Source organism: Eptesicus fuscus, chromosome 4, assembly GCF_027574615.1.
Source record: "Eptesicus fuscus isolate TK198812 chromosome 4, DD_ASM_mEF_20220401, whole genome shotgun sequence".
In the NCBI taxonomy this organism is placed as follows: Eukaryota; Metazoa; Chordata; class Mammalia; order Chiroptera; family Vespertilionidae; genus Eptesicus; species Eptesicus fuscus.
The window spans coordinates 8,381,160-8,395,516 of record NC_072476.1 but is presented as its reverse complement, the minus strand read 5'-3'; the positions used below and the strand labels follow the sequence as shown (position 1 = coordinate 8,395,516).

Below are 14,357 nucleotides of genomic sequence, written 5' to 3'. Positions count from 1 at the left end.
GGACTAAATGCTCCAATCAAAAGATATCGAGTAGCTGAATGGATAAAAAAACACGACCCATATATATGCTGTCTACAAGAGACCCACCTCAGAACAAGAGACTCACACAGATTGAAAGTGAAGGGATGGAAAAATATCTTTCAGGCAAATGGAAATGAAAAAAAAGCTGGGGTAGCAATACTTATATCTGACAAAATAGACCTCAAAGTAAATGCCATAACAAGAGATAAAGAAGGCCACTTCATAATACTAAAGGGAGAAATCCAACAAGAAGAAATAATTCTGGTAAACATATATGCTCCCAATATAGGAGCACCCAAATACATAAAAAAACTCCTGGAAGATTTCAAGGGAGAGATTAATAGTAATACAATCATAGTAGGAGACTTTAATACCCCACTATCACCACTGGACAAATCCTCTAAACAAAAAATCAGCAAAGAAACAGCAATCCTAAATGAATCACTAGACCAGATGGAATTAATTGACATCTTTAGAACATTTCACCCCAAAGCCACAGAATATACATTCTTCTCAAGTGCACATGGGTCATTTTCAAAGATAGACCATATGCTGGGTCACAGGCAAAGTCTCTTCAAATTCAAGAAGATAGAAATTATATCAAGCGTCTTCTCAGATCACAGTGGCATAAAACTGGAAATCAACTACAATAAATACAATCCAAAGAAATCAAACACTTGGAGACTAAACAGCATGCTATTAAACCATGACTGGGTCACCAGAGAGATCAAGGAAGAAATAAAAAACATCATGGCAACAAATGACAATGAAAACACAACAATCCAAAATCTTTGGGACACAGCGAAAGCAGTCTTGAGAGGGAAGTTCATAGCTCTACAAGCCTATTGCAAAAAACAAGAATCAATGGTAATAAATTACTTAAACCTACAACTCAAAGAGCTAGAAAAAGAGCAGCAAGAAAAGCCCACTGTAACCAGAAGGAAGGAAATAACAAAGATCAGAGCGGAGATAAATGACATAGAGACCAAAGAAACAATACGAAAGATCAACAAAACCAAGAGCTGGTTCTTTGAAAAGATAAACAAGATTGATGGACCTCTAGCCAGGCTCACCAAGAAGCAAAGAGAGAGGACCCAAATAAACAAAATCAGAAATGAAAGAGGTGAAATAACAACAGACCCCGCTGAGATACAAAGGATTGTTACAAAATACTACGAACAACTCTATTCCAACAAACTGGACAACCTGGAGGAAATGGACATATTCCTAGAAAAATATAACCTTCCTAAAATCAATCAAGAAGAATCTAAAGAGCTCAATAGGCCAATAACTATGGACGAAATTGAAGCAGTCATCAAGAAGCTTCCGGCAAACAAAAGCCCGGGGCCTGATGGCTTCACAGGAGAGTTTTACCAAACATTCAAGGAAGAACTAAAACCTATCCTCCTCAGACTATTTCAAAAAATTCAAGAGGAAGGAACACTTCCAAGCTCCTTCTATGAAGCCAGCATCATCCTAATACCAAAACCAGATAAAGACAACACAATGAAAGAGAATTACAGGCCAATATCCCTCATGAACATAGATGCCAAAATCCTCAACAAAATTCTAGCAAATCGGCTCCAGCAGTACATCAGAAAGATCATACACCATGACCAAGTAGGATTTATCCCAGGAATGCAAGGATGGTATAATATCCGCAAATCAATAAACGTGATACATCACATAAACAAATTGAGAGATAAAAATCACATAGTCATATCAATTGATGCAGAAAAAGCATTTGACAAAATCCAACACCCTTTCTTGATAAAAACTCTCAACAAGGTGGGAATAGAAGGCTCATACCTCAACATAATAAAAGCTATATATGATAAACCCACAGCAAACATCATACTCAATGGACAAAAACTAAAAACATTTCCCCTAAGAACAGGAACAAGACAGGGATGCCCACTCTCACCACTCCTGTTTGACATAGTACTGGAAGTATTAGCCATTGCAATTAGACAAGAAGAAGAAATAAAAGGCATCCAAATTGGAAAAGAACAAGTAAAGCTGTCTTTATTTGCAGACGACATGATATTGTACATAAAAAATCCGAAAGACTCCGTCAAAAAACTAATAGACTTAATAAATGAATTTGGCAATGTAGCAGGATACAAAATTAACGCCAAGAAATCTATGGCCTTTCTATACACCAATAGTGAACTTACAGACAGAGAGACTAAAAAGGCAATTCCATTTACCATCGCACCAAAAAAATTAAGATACCTAGGAATAAACTTAACTAAGGAGGTAAAAGACCTATACACGGAAAACTACAGGACACTGAAAAAAGAGATAGAGGAAGACGTAAACAGATGGAAGAACATACCATGTTCATGGATTGGTAGAATCAACATCATTAAAATGTCCATACTACCCAAAGCAATCTATAGATTCAATGCACTCCCCATTAAAATACCAATGGCATATTTCACCGACCTTGAAAGAACTCTCCAAAAATTCATCTGGAATAAAAAAAGACCCCGAATAGCCACAGCAATCCTGCGAAAGAAGAATAAAGTAGGAGGGATCTCAATACCAGATTTCAAGCTGTATTACAAAGCCACTGTTCTCAAAACAGCCTGGTACTGGCACAAGAACAGACATATAGATCAGTGGAACAGAATAGAGAATCCAGATATTGACCCAAACCACTATGCTCAATTAATATTTGACAAAGGAGGCATGAACATACAATGGAGTCAAGACAGTCTCTTCAATAAATGGTGTTGGGAAAATTGGACAGATACATGCAAAAAAATGAAGCTTGATCACCAACTTACGCCATACACAAAAATAAACTCAAAATGGATACAGGACTTAAACATAAGACGGGAAACCATAAAAATACTAGAGCAATCCACAGGTAGCAAAATCTCAGACATATGCCAAAAGAAATTCTTCACTGACACTGCCCCTAGGGCAATGGAAGCTAAAGAGAAAATTAACAAATGGGACTACATCAAAATAAAAAGCTTTTTCACAGCAAAAGAAACCATTAACAAAACAACAAGAAGGCCTACTGCATGGGAGAACATATTTGCAAATGGCATCACTGATAAAGGTTTGATCTCCAACATCTACATGCAGCTTATACAACTTAATAAAAGGAAGATAAATGATCCAATAAAGAAATGGGCAACAGACCTAAATAGAAGCTTTTCAAAAGAAGACAGAAGGAAGGCCAAGAGACACATGAAAACATGCTCAACGTCACTAATTATCCGAGAGATGCAAATCAAAACAACAATGCGGTACCATCTCACACCTGTCAGAATGGCTATCATCAACAAATCAACAAACGACAAGTGTTGGCGAGGATGCGGAGAAAAAGGAACCCTCGTGCACTGCTGGTGGGAATGCAGACTGGTGCAGCCACTGTGGAGAACAGTATGGAGCTTCCTCAAAAAACTGAAAATGGAGCTCCCATTTGACCCAGTAATCCCACTCCTGGGAATATATCCGAAGAAACTAGAAACACCAATCAGAAAGGATATATGCACCCCTATGTTCATAGCAGCACAATTCACCATAGCTAAGATTTGGAAACAGCCTAGATGCCCGTCAGCAGATGACTGGATCAGAAAACTGTGGTACATCTACACAATGGAATACTATGCTGCCATAAAAAAGAAGGAATTCTCATCATTTGCAGCAACCTGGATGGAATTGGAGAACATTATGCTAAGTGAAATAAGCCAGTCAATGAAAGAAAAATACCACATGATCCCACTCATTTAGGGATAGTAAAGATCAGTATAAAGTGATGAACAAAAGATAGATACAGAGACAGTAAAGCATCAAACAGACTTTCAAATTACAGGGGGAAAGTTAGGGAGAGGTGGGGGAGTTATGAAATCAAACGAAGGACTTGTATGCATGCATATAAGCATAAACAATGGACGCAAAACTCTGGGGGGGAGGGCATGTGTGGGTGTGGGGTGGGGGGGTAATGATAAGATATGTACACATATAATACCTCAATAAAAAATATTAAAAAAAAAAAAAAAAAAAAAAAAAGATTTGGAAACAGCCTAAGTGCCCATCAGCAGATGAGTGGATTAGAAAACTGTGGTACATCTACACAATGGAATACTACACTGCTGTAAAAAAGAAGGAATTCTTACCATTTGCAACAGCATGGATGGAACTGGAGAGCATTATGCTAAGTGAAATAGGCCAGTCAATGAAAGAAAAATAGCACATGATCTCACTCATTTATGGGTAATAAAGAACATTATAAACTGATGAACAAAAATAGATACAGAGGCAGAGCAGCATGGAACAGACTGTCAAAATACAGAGGAAGACTAGGAAGGTTTGGGGGGAGGTAAGAGATCAAATAAAGGACTTGTATGCATGCATATAAGCATAACCAATGGACATAAGAAACAGTGGGGTAGAGGAGACCGGGGAAAGGTCAATTGGGGGAAAAAAGGAGACATATATACTACTCTTTGTAATACTTTAAGCAATAAAATAAAATTAAAATAAAAAATAATAAAATAAAAAAAAAAGAAAAATTTACAATAAACTATTTAACCCTTCAACTGAAAGAACTAGAAAGAGGACAAGAAGAAAAGCCCAGAGTAAGTAGAAGGAAGGCAATAATAAAGATTAGAGCAGAAATAAATGACATAAAGACTAAAAAAAAATACAAAAAAAAAATCAATGAAACCAAGAGCTGGATCTTTGAAAAGACAAACAAAATTGATGAATGGTTTAGCCAGCAGATTTTACTGTGGGTAGATAGTATCACATGAGGAGAAGCGCCCCCTGGAGGCCACAATGATGACAACAGGGACACCTAAAGAGCCTCTGATGGCTGTTCTTTTGGAGAAAGGAGATGGAATCTGAGATCCATTTCAGGTGTGCCCAGCCTTCCATGGCCCACCTTGGAAGCTGAGGATTTCCTCTTAGTGGCCTCTACTACCCTGGGAGGGCTAGGCTTTATCTGGTCGGGAGTCTCAGCAGGTTTCCTTAGAACCCATCACAGGTTTCTGTGATCCCTGGATTTCCCATTAGGCTCTGGGGCTGAAAGACATGGGTTTGAACTGTAGCTCTGCCATGTATTTGACACGGGGAAACACATGACCCCTACGGTCTGCAGGTGGTTTTCTCTGAGGAGTGGGGTAGGGAGGCCTCAGGAGGCTCAGGACAGTTACCAGGTTTGTGCACACTGCGTTGGTAAATTGGAGGTAGGATGTGAACCCAGCCGAAGCCTGCATTCTTTTTTTTTTTTTTTTAATATATTTTATTGACTTTTCACAGAGAGGAAGGGAGAGGGATAGAGAGCTAGAAACATGGATGAGAGAGAGACATCGACCAGCTGCCTCCTGCACACCCCCCATGGGGGATGTGCCCGCAACCAATGTACATGCCCTTGACTGGAATTGAACCTGGGACCTTCCAGTCCGAAGACCGACGCTCTATCCACTGAGCCAAACTGGTTTCGGCCGAAGCCTGCATTCTTAATCATCAGCCCCAAGTCTGATGATTCCGAAGCCCGGCTTCTCTACCGCACCAGTGCCACATGGGTCAGGAGAGGAAAGGCTGTGAGCTTTGCGTGAACTAGACCTGGCTTCACTGAACTGGAGCACTTAACGGGAGATGGGAGGAGTCTCAGGATGCAGAGTTGAGTCCCCTCACTTATTGCTGTAGGGGTGCTCAGGCCAGGAGCTGCAGGAGGGGTGCCCTCACCTCATACAACATGAAGAGGCCGATGGGCTTGGTGGGCTTGATCCTGATGCCAAGGTTGCCTTCAGTGTTGGGCGGCAGGATGTTGCCCTTGTCGTCGATGATCTGGAGCAAGAGGTCTGTGAGGCCCCCTGCAGGGCTCCCAGCCCTCCTGCCCCCCACCCCCCCCCCAAGCTCTGCCTGGCTTATGCGTGTGACACCAGTGGGGACCATGGGGAGATCCCTGTCAGAAAACAGAATGAAGCTGTCAAGTCTTTGAAATCAGCTAGTCATGGGCGTGTTTGTTTCCTGGTGTGGACACCGCATGTGTCTTCAAGCTAGAAAACAGGGTCAGGACAAGCTAAGAGCCCGGAGGGTGGACAGAGCTGCCGGCACGCCTCCAGGTCCTGTGTGCCACGGCTGTGTGCGTGGCCTCGGCGGGCACGGTGAGCTGCACTGATGCCCACAATACTGACCCTCCCAGGAAACCAGAGGGGACCTAGGAGAGGAGGAGGGCCAACTCGGGCAGGGGGCGCGGCTCTTCTGCCACCTGGTGTCACACGGGTTGATCCCAGCTGAGCCCTCAGTGCTCCCTGGCCACGCCTTTAAGACCAAACCTGCATGTCGAAGGGTGGGATGGCTTTCCCCATGGAACCAGGCTTGACCTGTGACCCCCGGGCAGTGCCGCAAGTCAATCCCTGTGCACAAAAGGAAGAGAAGACCAGTTGTCAAAGGCTCCAGGCGGGTCACAGAGCAGCAAGAATGGTTCACGGCACCCCTGCTCACAGGGCCATGGGGCGCTGCTCATAGAGCCTGTGGGGGAGCTGGAAGCTCTGCGTCCTGGGCTCAGGGCATGGGACAGGTCTTCAGTAGACATTCACTGCGCCCGACATGGGACATGTACTGGTCCAGTGCTACCTGCTGGGGCCACAGGGTCCCGTGGGGGAGGCCAAGAAAGGAGCACAGGGCTGAGCTCGGGCTGTGGGGGTGTGGTGGGTGGGGAGTGCCCACTGCATGCCAGGCATGTGTCCATTTGACCAACACTTACTCAACACTGATCCTGACAGGAACCCTGCCTCATCTGCCCTCGGGGCTGCGCTGGAATCACTTAGGCTGTGCCTCTGCCACCACTCCCACCCCCATTTGCCCTCCTGGTGAACTACGCCTCCTTCCTGGTTCTCTGAAGCTCACATCTGTCCTAAAGCTCAGCCTGCACAGTCACACAGATGAGTTAATGCCCTGGGTCTCCTTTGTCAAAGGGTCGGGTGGGCACCCCCTCTCAGGGCCTGCGGGGCGGGAAGCTGCTCAGGCTCCCACCAGTGAGTTCACCTGGCTCCTTATGGTAACCAGCCCAGACTCAGGCCCCATGAGAAGTCCTGGGCGATGGTCCTCAGGTGGCATTTCCGCCACATTTCTGTTGTTGCCAACAGGGCATTATATTCACTTTTGGGGGTGTTTCCCTCCATAGATAACAAGTGTCTGAGCTTAGAAACGGCCCCTTTGGCTCTGCACCCCTGACACCTGGCATATGACCCCCCACATCAGTGAGGACAGCGAGCCTGCCCTGGGGGATATGAAGGCTGGGTATTGCCAGGGCTTGCACACTCCCTCCACTCCCCTCACAGCCTCCCACAGGGTCGGCATTCTATTCCCATTTTGGAGACAGGGAGGTCGAGCTTCTGGCAGGTTCCATGGTCTGCCTATGGGCTTGACGCTGCCATTGGCGATGCTGAGAGGAACTGAGACCGGAGCTCCTGGCAGAGGAAGGTCTGCCTCTCCAAGCTGCTGCTCACTCTTCAGGACGCGGCAACGCCCACAGGGGAGGGAGCGGGTTGCAAGAGCTTTGAGCATTGAGGCTCCGTGTGGCCAGGAGGAGTATCTGTGGCTCAAGCAATGGAAGCCAAGGGGCGGGATTATGGGTGTAGCAGGTGCTTCTCCTGATCCAATAGTGAACTGTGAGCCAAGCAACGTCAGGCCTAGAGCCCTCACACTTCTCAGGCCTGGAAGCAGACCACTTCACTGACCAAAATAAAACTTTTTTCTCAAAAACAACACACGGTCAGACAAACATGTGAATTAGGACCAAGAGAGCCTGCCCTACAGGTCCTGAGAGGGGTGACTCTGTGAGCTGACGGGATGGTGGAAGGCAGGCGAGTGGCTGTGTCAGCATCAGGGGGTTGAGGATGCTTCGGGAGAGAGTCTACCCCTCCTCCTACCACTGAAGCCCTTGAGGGTCCAGACAGCACAGCAGGCTGCACTTCCTGCCCACTGCGTACTCACTGACACCCTTGGGGGTCACACTGTGTGTGTGTGTGTGTGTGTGTGTGTGTGTGTATGTGTGTGTGTGATGCTTCTGCTCCGTCCCTCCCTCCTGCTTGTGCCCCACAATCACACGTGTGTGCTGCCCTCATACACACCCAGAGATGAGCTTCGGGGCCAGCTCCTGCCTGGCCCTGTGGTTGCTGTTCTAGGGAGGGAGGGTGATGTGGGCAGCATTCGCAGGCAGGGCCTCTGTGAGGCCCGAGGCACCTCCATTGCCATCGCTCCTCCCAGCTCCCTGGTCCCAGGGACGTAGCCCTGTCCTCAGACCCCCATGGAAGGTTTTGTCCAATAGCCGTCAGCACACTGGGGTCTTGACAAGTCGATGACTGTGTGTGAATTCTCTCTCTGCAAACTGATTTGGGGCCAATCAGCATGGAACTCCAGAGCCGCCCTCTGCTGGCTGTGCACACAGTGGGGTCTATGCACACAGTGGGGCCTGTGCGCACGCTCTGGCAGATTCAGCTCCTCTGCTGGGCTGGGTGGCCCTGCGGGGCCCGTCCACCTACCGTTTCCGACTGCCCGTAGATTTGGTGGAGCAGAAGGCCTGTCTGTTCTCTCCACTTCTCTTGCTCCTCGGGCAGCAGGGCCTCCCCGCCGGTAGTGCAATGCTCCAGAGTGGGGAACCTGAGGCTTGGGGGAGACAAGGTGTCCACAGAGCTTCAGAGCAGGCCCTCGACCTCCTACTCAGGCCCAGGATTGAGGAGCCCATCCACCTTTCTGCTTCCTCACTTGCTTACCTGTTTTCCGGTTGGAGGTCACTCACTTCCGGTTGGACCTCATTCACTTCCGGGTTCACTCCCTATAAATTGTTCTTCATTGGGGGGATGGGGTGGTGGTGATGAGGCTAAGGGGTTCAGTTAGGGATCCTTCTGGCTGGGGCGGGTGGTGGTGGTGATGAGACTAAGGGGTTCAGTTAGGGATCCAACTAAATTTGGACATTGGAACCTCGTCTGAGGGAAGCTTCTGTGTGGAAAGAGCGATGTTTTATAAACCGTGAGGGCGTGAAGGCTAGGACTCCGGGGACACGCTGGGGGTTATCGGACTGCACTTCCTGCCTCGGGGGAGACGGTTTATGTGAACTGAAGGGCTTTGTGTTCCCGAGTGGAGAATGCAAGTTAGGGGTTGTCAGTGAATTGCTCTGGTCATCAAGGAAGATTGGGCTGGGTGTTGGAAAACAGGACAGGGGTCACAGGTAGCAGCCCTTTAAGAAGGAATTTTGGGCCAAAACCGGTTTGGCTCAGTGGATAGAGCATTGGCCTGCGGACTGAAAGGTCCCAGGTTCGATTCCAGTCAAGGGCATGTACCTTGGTTGCGGGCACATCCCCAGTAGGGGGTGTGCAAGAGGCAGCTGGTCGATGTTTCTCTCTCATTGATGTTTCTAACTTTCTATCCCTCTCTCTTCCTCACTATAATAAATCAATAAAATATATTAAAAAAAAAAGAAGGAATTTTGGAGAGAACAGATAATCTGCTGTGAGCCTGCAGCAGGTATATCCTGTACTAGGCACTCCATTTGCAGTACATTATTTCTCCTCCATTCCCCCCAGGAAAATTCCCAGAAATAATACAAAAACAATCACATAATCATAATGGACTCCCTAATAGAAATGAGAAGTGACTGAGGTCTGAGCATCATCAGCAGCCTGAGCTGAACCAATTCTTGTAGATGAGGGTAGTGGCAGATCTCTGGCTCCCATTCCCACGCACCCCAACCGTCACCTCTCCTGTTACACAGAGTCAGGAGTGGTGGACAAGGGGGCTGGTTTCATTAGGGGTGTCTTCCTCATTTGTCTGGAGTTTTCCCCAAAGTAGATAAAATTAGTAGTCTCCAGTGGAGTCATTAGTGTTGCCCTGATTGGATTTTTACTGGGTTTGGACCAAGTTCATCATCTGAGGAATGTTGCAAAAAGTGGCTGTCATATGAGCTTTGAAATACAGATAGAGGCAGACTCCAAGGGCATGCTGGGATGGAGGCTTCATGAATAAAAGCAAGTTGTATTTCAGAGTTAGCTTCGGAAGGGTTGTTGTTCAACTCCTTTACATTTTAACTATGTGTCTAAAAGTTATTAGGTCTGATTTTTGAAGCAGCCATTTCCATTTTAGAGTCTCTAATATATATATAAGGGCCCATTAGGTTCAAAGATAAGAGTAGCTCAAAATTAATCTACAAACATGGGGAAATACAAAAACAAAGTTATAGCAAAATAACATTAAATCCATCAGATTGGTAAAAATTAAAGACTCTGACAACAAATGTTGCCAAAGATGTGGAATAAGGGAACCCTGCCTCCCTGCTAGTAGGCACACACAGCGATTAGATACTTTGGAAAATAGGGGTTAGGATGTGTGTAGGACTCGGCAATTTCTCCTGAAAGACCCTACATAGTGAGTGCTAATGTGCACAGGGTGAATGTGCAAGAACAGTGCTAGTCATCAATAGCCCTCAAATTACACCACCTAAATGTCCATTCGTGGTAGAACGGATGGAAAAATATGGACTTTTCATAAAATGGGATATTATACGGCAATAAAAGTTAGCTACAAGCAATATAATGCAACATGGCCACATCTCAGTAATATGATTTTATAAAAAGAAGCCAGACATTACAGAATAATATGATTACAAAGTTCACAAGCAAGTAAAATAGACTGATTGGTTTCAGAATATTCCTTAGGAGGGAAACTACAAGGGGGAAAAAAGAAGAAAAACACAAATGAGTGAACACCATAAAAGTCAAGATAGTGAGTTCCTTTAGGGGAGTTGGAGAGGTCTGAGTAGGTCACTGGGGCTGGCAATGTTCTCTTATTATGACTTGAATGAGTGGTTACATACTGGTTTAATGTTCAACAATTTCTTAATCTACAAATTTATGTCTTATATATTTTTCTGTGGGTTTGATATTTCAAAATAAAAAAGTATAAAAAGGGAAAAATCCCCACTGTAGGAAGCGGTTATAGGGTTAAGCCTCGGACTGACCTGCTGGCAAAGTCACAAACAAGTCCCAAGCTTGGAGGGCACAGTCCTCTAAGCATAATTAAGCTTGATCTGTGATTGCTCCCTAGATCTTTCCTGGGTAGCTAGTGGGCAGTGGGAGGGGCAGCAAGTGCTGCCAAAACAAGTGAAACTTACAAGAACATTGTCCATTGCCTTGTTTGTCCCTGATTATAAATAAAGCTCCAGCTTTGCAGTCTGGATCGGTTCTGTGGCCTCAGCCAGGCACAGAAAGATCCACCCAGGCTCCCAGCTTCATGAATCTATTTCTGCGCCTTGTTTTCTTTATTTCTAATATTTCTCAATCCCTGACCGCCTCCATTTAGAACCGGTTCGTTCATCTCTCTTTCCGCGTGGGACGTGGAAAAGGGAGATCCCTGCCATGTCTGGCCTCCGCCACATCAGGCCCCCGCATTCTGGCGCCCAACATGTGGCATGAAAGAGGCAACAAGAGGTAAGAGGCAAGGGATTGCTCCCAAGAATTGCGCGCTCCACAGATTTAAGAAATGTACGGTAATGGGGAGTGTATTGTATTGAACTGAATTGAAATAGCCGGGTGTAAAACGTGGGTAATCCTCAAAAATGCTTTAAACTATGCTCTTTTAAGTGTAGTCAGATTCTTGATTTCTTTCTTAAGTTTTGTTGATGAAACCTGGGAAAAGGTTAGAAAGCAGTTGTGTGACCAATACTCAGCTAAAGTCCAGGAAAATTCCTATTTTAATTGGTGATGGCCTTGATTCAGCACAGGAGAGTTTAAGAATGTCTAAGTGGGATACAGCCATGGCCTTATAGCCTGCGGTGGAAAGGTGCAAGTCTCTAAGAATACCATCTGCACCTCTTCTGCCTCCACGTGTAAACTACTTGTAACCAAGTAGAAAAGAATAAAAGGAACTTCTCAGCAACTGCCAATAATTCTTTATCTTAAAAAAATCTTTTTCTTTCCTTAAAAAAATTTTTGAAAAAATAAATAAAATAAAAACAGTAGATGTCAGACCATTACTGAATCTTCCCCCTAAGAAACAAGGAGGTGGGGGAAGGGAGACACGTGGTGATCCAATATGGACGTCACTCCCCAAGAAAGCCACTTCTTCGCCCCATCTTCGCCATCTTTACCTTTTTTTTTTCCAGCTAATGACTTAAAGCTTTCACAAATTCATAAATGCATCCGGGATTTCTGAGCACATGTAAAGGGAAAATGCCAGTTTAACAACGAGTGTGCATAGTTTTGAGCTGAACGTGACTCTTTGCTGTGTACAGAATAAAACCCGAGACTGTTTTGGCCTTAAAAATGGTGAAGATGAACCAGAGAAAGAAATACAGGCTAGTTTCCCAAGACATCTAAAGTAGCTCTCTTGAAATTTCCTGCCAGAGGCAAGTAAATAGCAGGAAGGAAATAGTCAAGTTTACATATGAATGGCTGAGGGTTTGCTTCTTGACTTCCCCAGCAGGAAAATTGTGACCATTTTGAAATTTAGAGGCTGGGCCAGGCCTATTGGCTGGAAATTTAAAAGAATTTGGAAGCTTACTAAATCAAATGATAAATTTAAATGATCTAAATGTATTGAATTGTTATAATACTGAAATGTTGATCTGAGTATGCATTGCATGAAGTCTAGAGGATAGAAGTTAATCTATTAATTAAATATGCCATATATTTTATTTGAAATGTATCCTTAAAAATGTAAAAGTGTTATTGATTTGAGAAATGCTAAGTATTTAATTTTGCTACCTAAAATTTTAAGCTCTGAAAGTTTAAGGTCTCTTTTCTTGCCATAAAGAGGTTTTAAAGCTCCTTTAACCTACAAGTTTGCTTCTCAGTTTCCCCGGGCAGAAAAAACATGGTTTAAAGTTAATTATTAGATTTTAAAATTTATTCTTAAGAATATAAAAGTGTTGTTAATCTAAGAACTGCTAATATTTGACTTGCAAGCTCTGAAAGTTTAAGGTTCAAATTGAATTGGGAGAAATTATATAAATGTGGTAATAATACCTAAAATATAAAAACGTGTTTTTGAGAAAACAAAATGTGTTTTCTCTTAAATAATTAGGAATTCAAAATATGTTACTTCTTGGTCTGATTTAAAAAAGAGGATTAATTCTATGATCCAGTTTAAATGTAATTGATATTCTTTGAGATAATTTAAGTATATAATCTTTAAATCATATATATAAATATATAAGTATATATATTTGATCTTTCCAAGTGTATTTCAAGGTTTTGAGAGAAGCTTTTAGACATTTCACGGGCCCCGAAATGTTTCAAAAGTCTGTTCTCTCTTAAAACAAATATATATTTTTTAATTAAACTGATTGATACCTGGAATCACATGGAAAGCTTTATCAAATAAAAATTAATTAATATATTTTACTTATATACATATATATTAAATGTTATGAAAGTTTTTGCCTGTAAGAAGGGCAAAAACAATATATTTCTTAAATATAGCCAAAATTTTCAACAGCAGTAGAATTTCAAGAAAGACAAAAGCCTCAAGCAGCCTGCATTTTTGAATTGGCTGGAGGTGGGACACTGTTTATGCTTTTAGATCAGACCAATAAAGTTGCAAACCTACAAGTTTACTGAATAAGTTTCTTTGCCTTTTTTAAAAAAAATTAAGATACCTACTTTAATTACTTAAATAAATTAGCTTATTAAATTATAATCAAGGTTTTCAGCTTAATGAAAAGCCAATAATTTTATAAACAATTCTAATAAAGACCAAAAACAGCTAGTGATTGTCTGAAATGTGATTTTTTACTTTCTTTTAAAAGAACAGATTGAGCAGCCACCATGATGGCCACATGTCTTACCACTCACATGGCTTTGGGGCCACCATCTTGAAATAACAAAGGCCAACCCCCTTCCTTTAAATAATCCAATGTCTTTGTAAGCAATTTAAATAAGTCTTCTAAGAAAGTTACTGAAGGCTTCCCATGATCCCTCTGTATATGCAAATTAGCTAATGGGAATACTCTTAAAAAATAAATTTCTTGCTTAATAAAAAGGAGAAATTTGAAAATTTTGAAATCTCTTTCACTGGTATTACAGGATAAACTGAGGATTGTTATTAAAATATTAAATCTAATCCATACTAGTGGTCACCATAACCTTAAGAGAAATTGTTTCATGTGGCAAAGATTTTTAAATGAAACTCTCTATAGCCTGAAAATGATTTTGGAAGGATATAAAGAGAAGTTTCCTTCAAATATCGTAGAAATTGTATTGATAACCAATGCATTAGGCCTCTGAAGGTGGAGATAAGAAAAGATTAAATAACTTTCAGAAATTATTAGGGGACATTAACTGGTTAAAACCTTGTCTATACAAAAAGAAATT

The 14,357-nt window shown here is 43.0% G+C and overlaps 1 protein-coding gene across 1 annotated transcript in view; it reads right to left on the bottom strand.

Annotated features, from left to right (window-relative positions):
• LOC129148787 (acyl-coenzyme A synthetase ACSM1, mitochondrial-like) overlaps positions 1–14,357 on the bottom strand; it is a 52,843-nt gene that overhangs the window by 16,019 nt on the left and 22,467 nt on the right. Inside the window, exons 7-9 of the mRNA XM_054714521.1 lie at positions 8,535–8,658; positions 6,324–6,404; positions 5,731–5,832 (exon numbers count right to left, since the gene is read on the bottom strand). Of these exons, the coding sequence (XP_054570496.1) occupies positions 5,731–5,832; positions 6,324–6,404; positions 8,535–8,658 (307 nt within the window). The remainder of the gene's footprint in view (positions 1–5,730; positions 5,833–6,323; positions 6,405–8,534; positions 8,659–14,357) is intronic.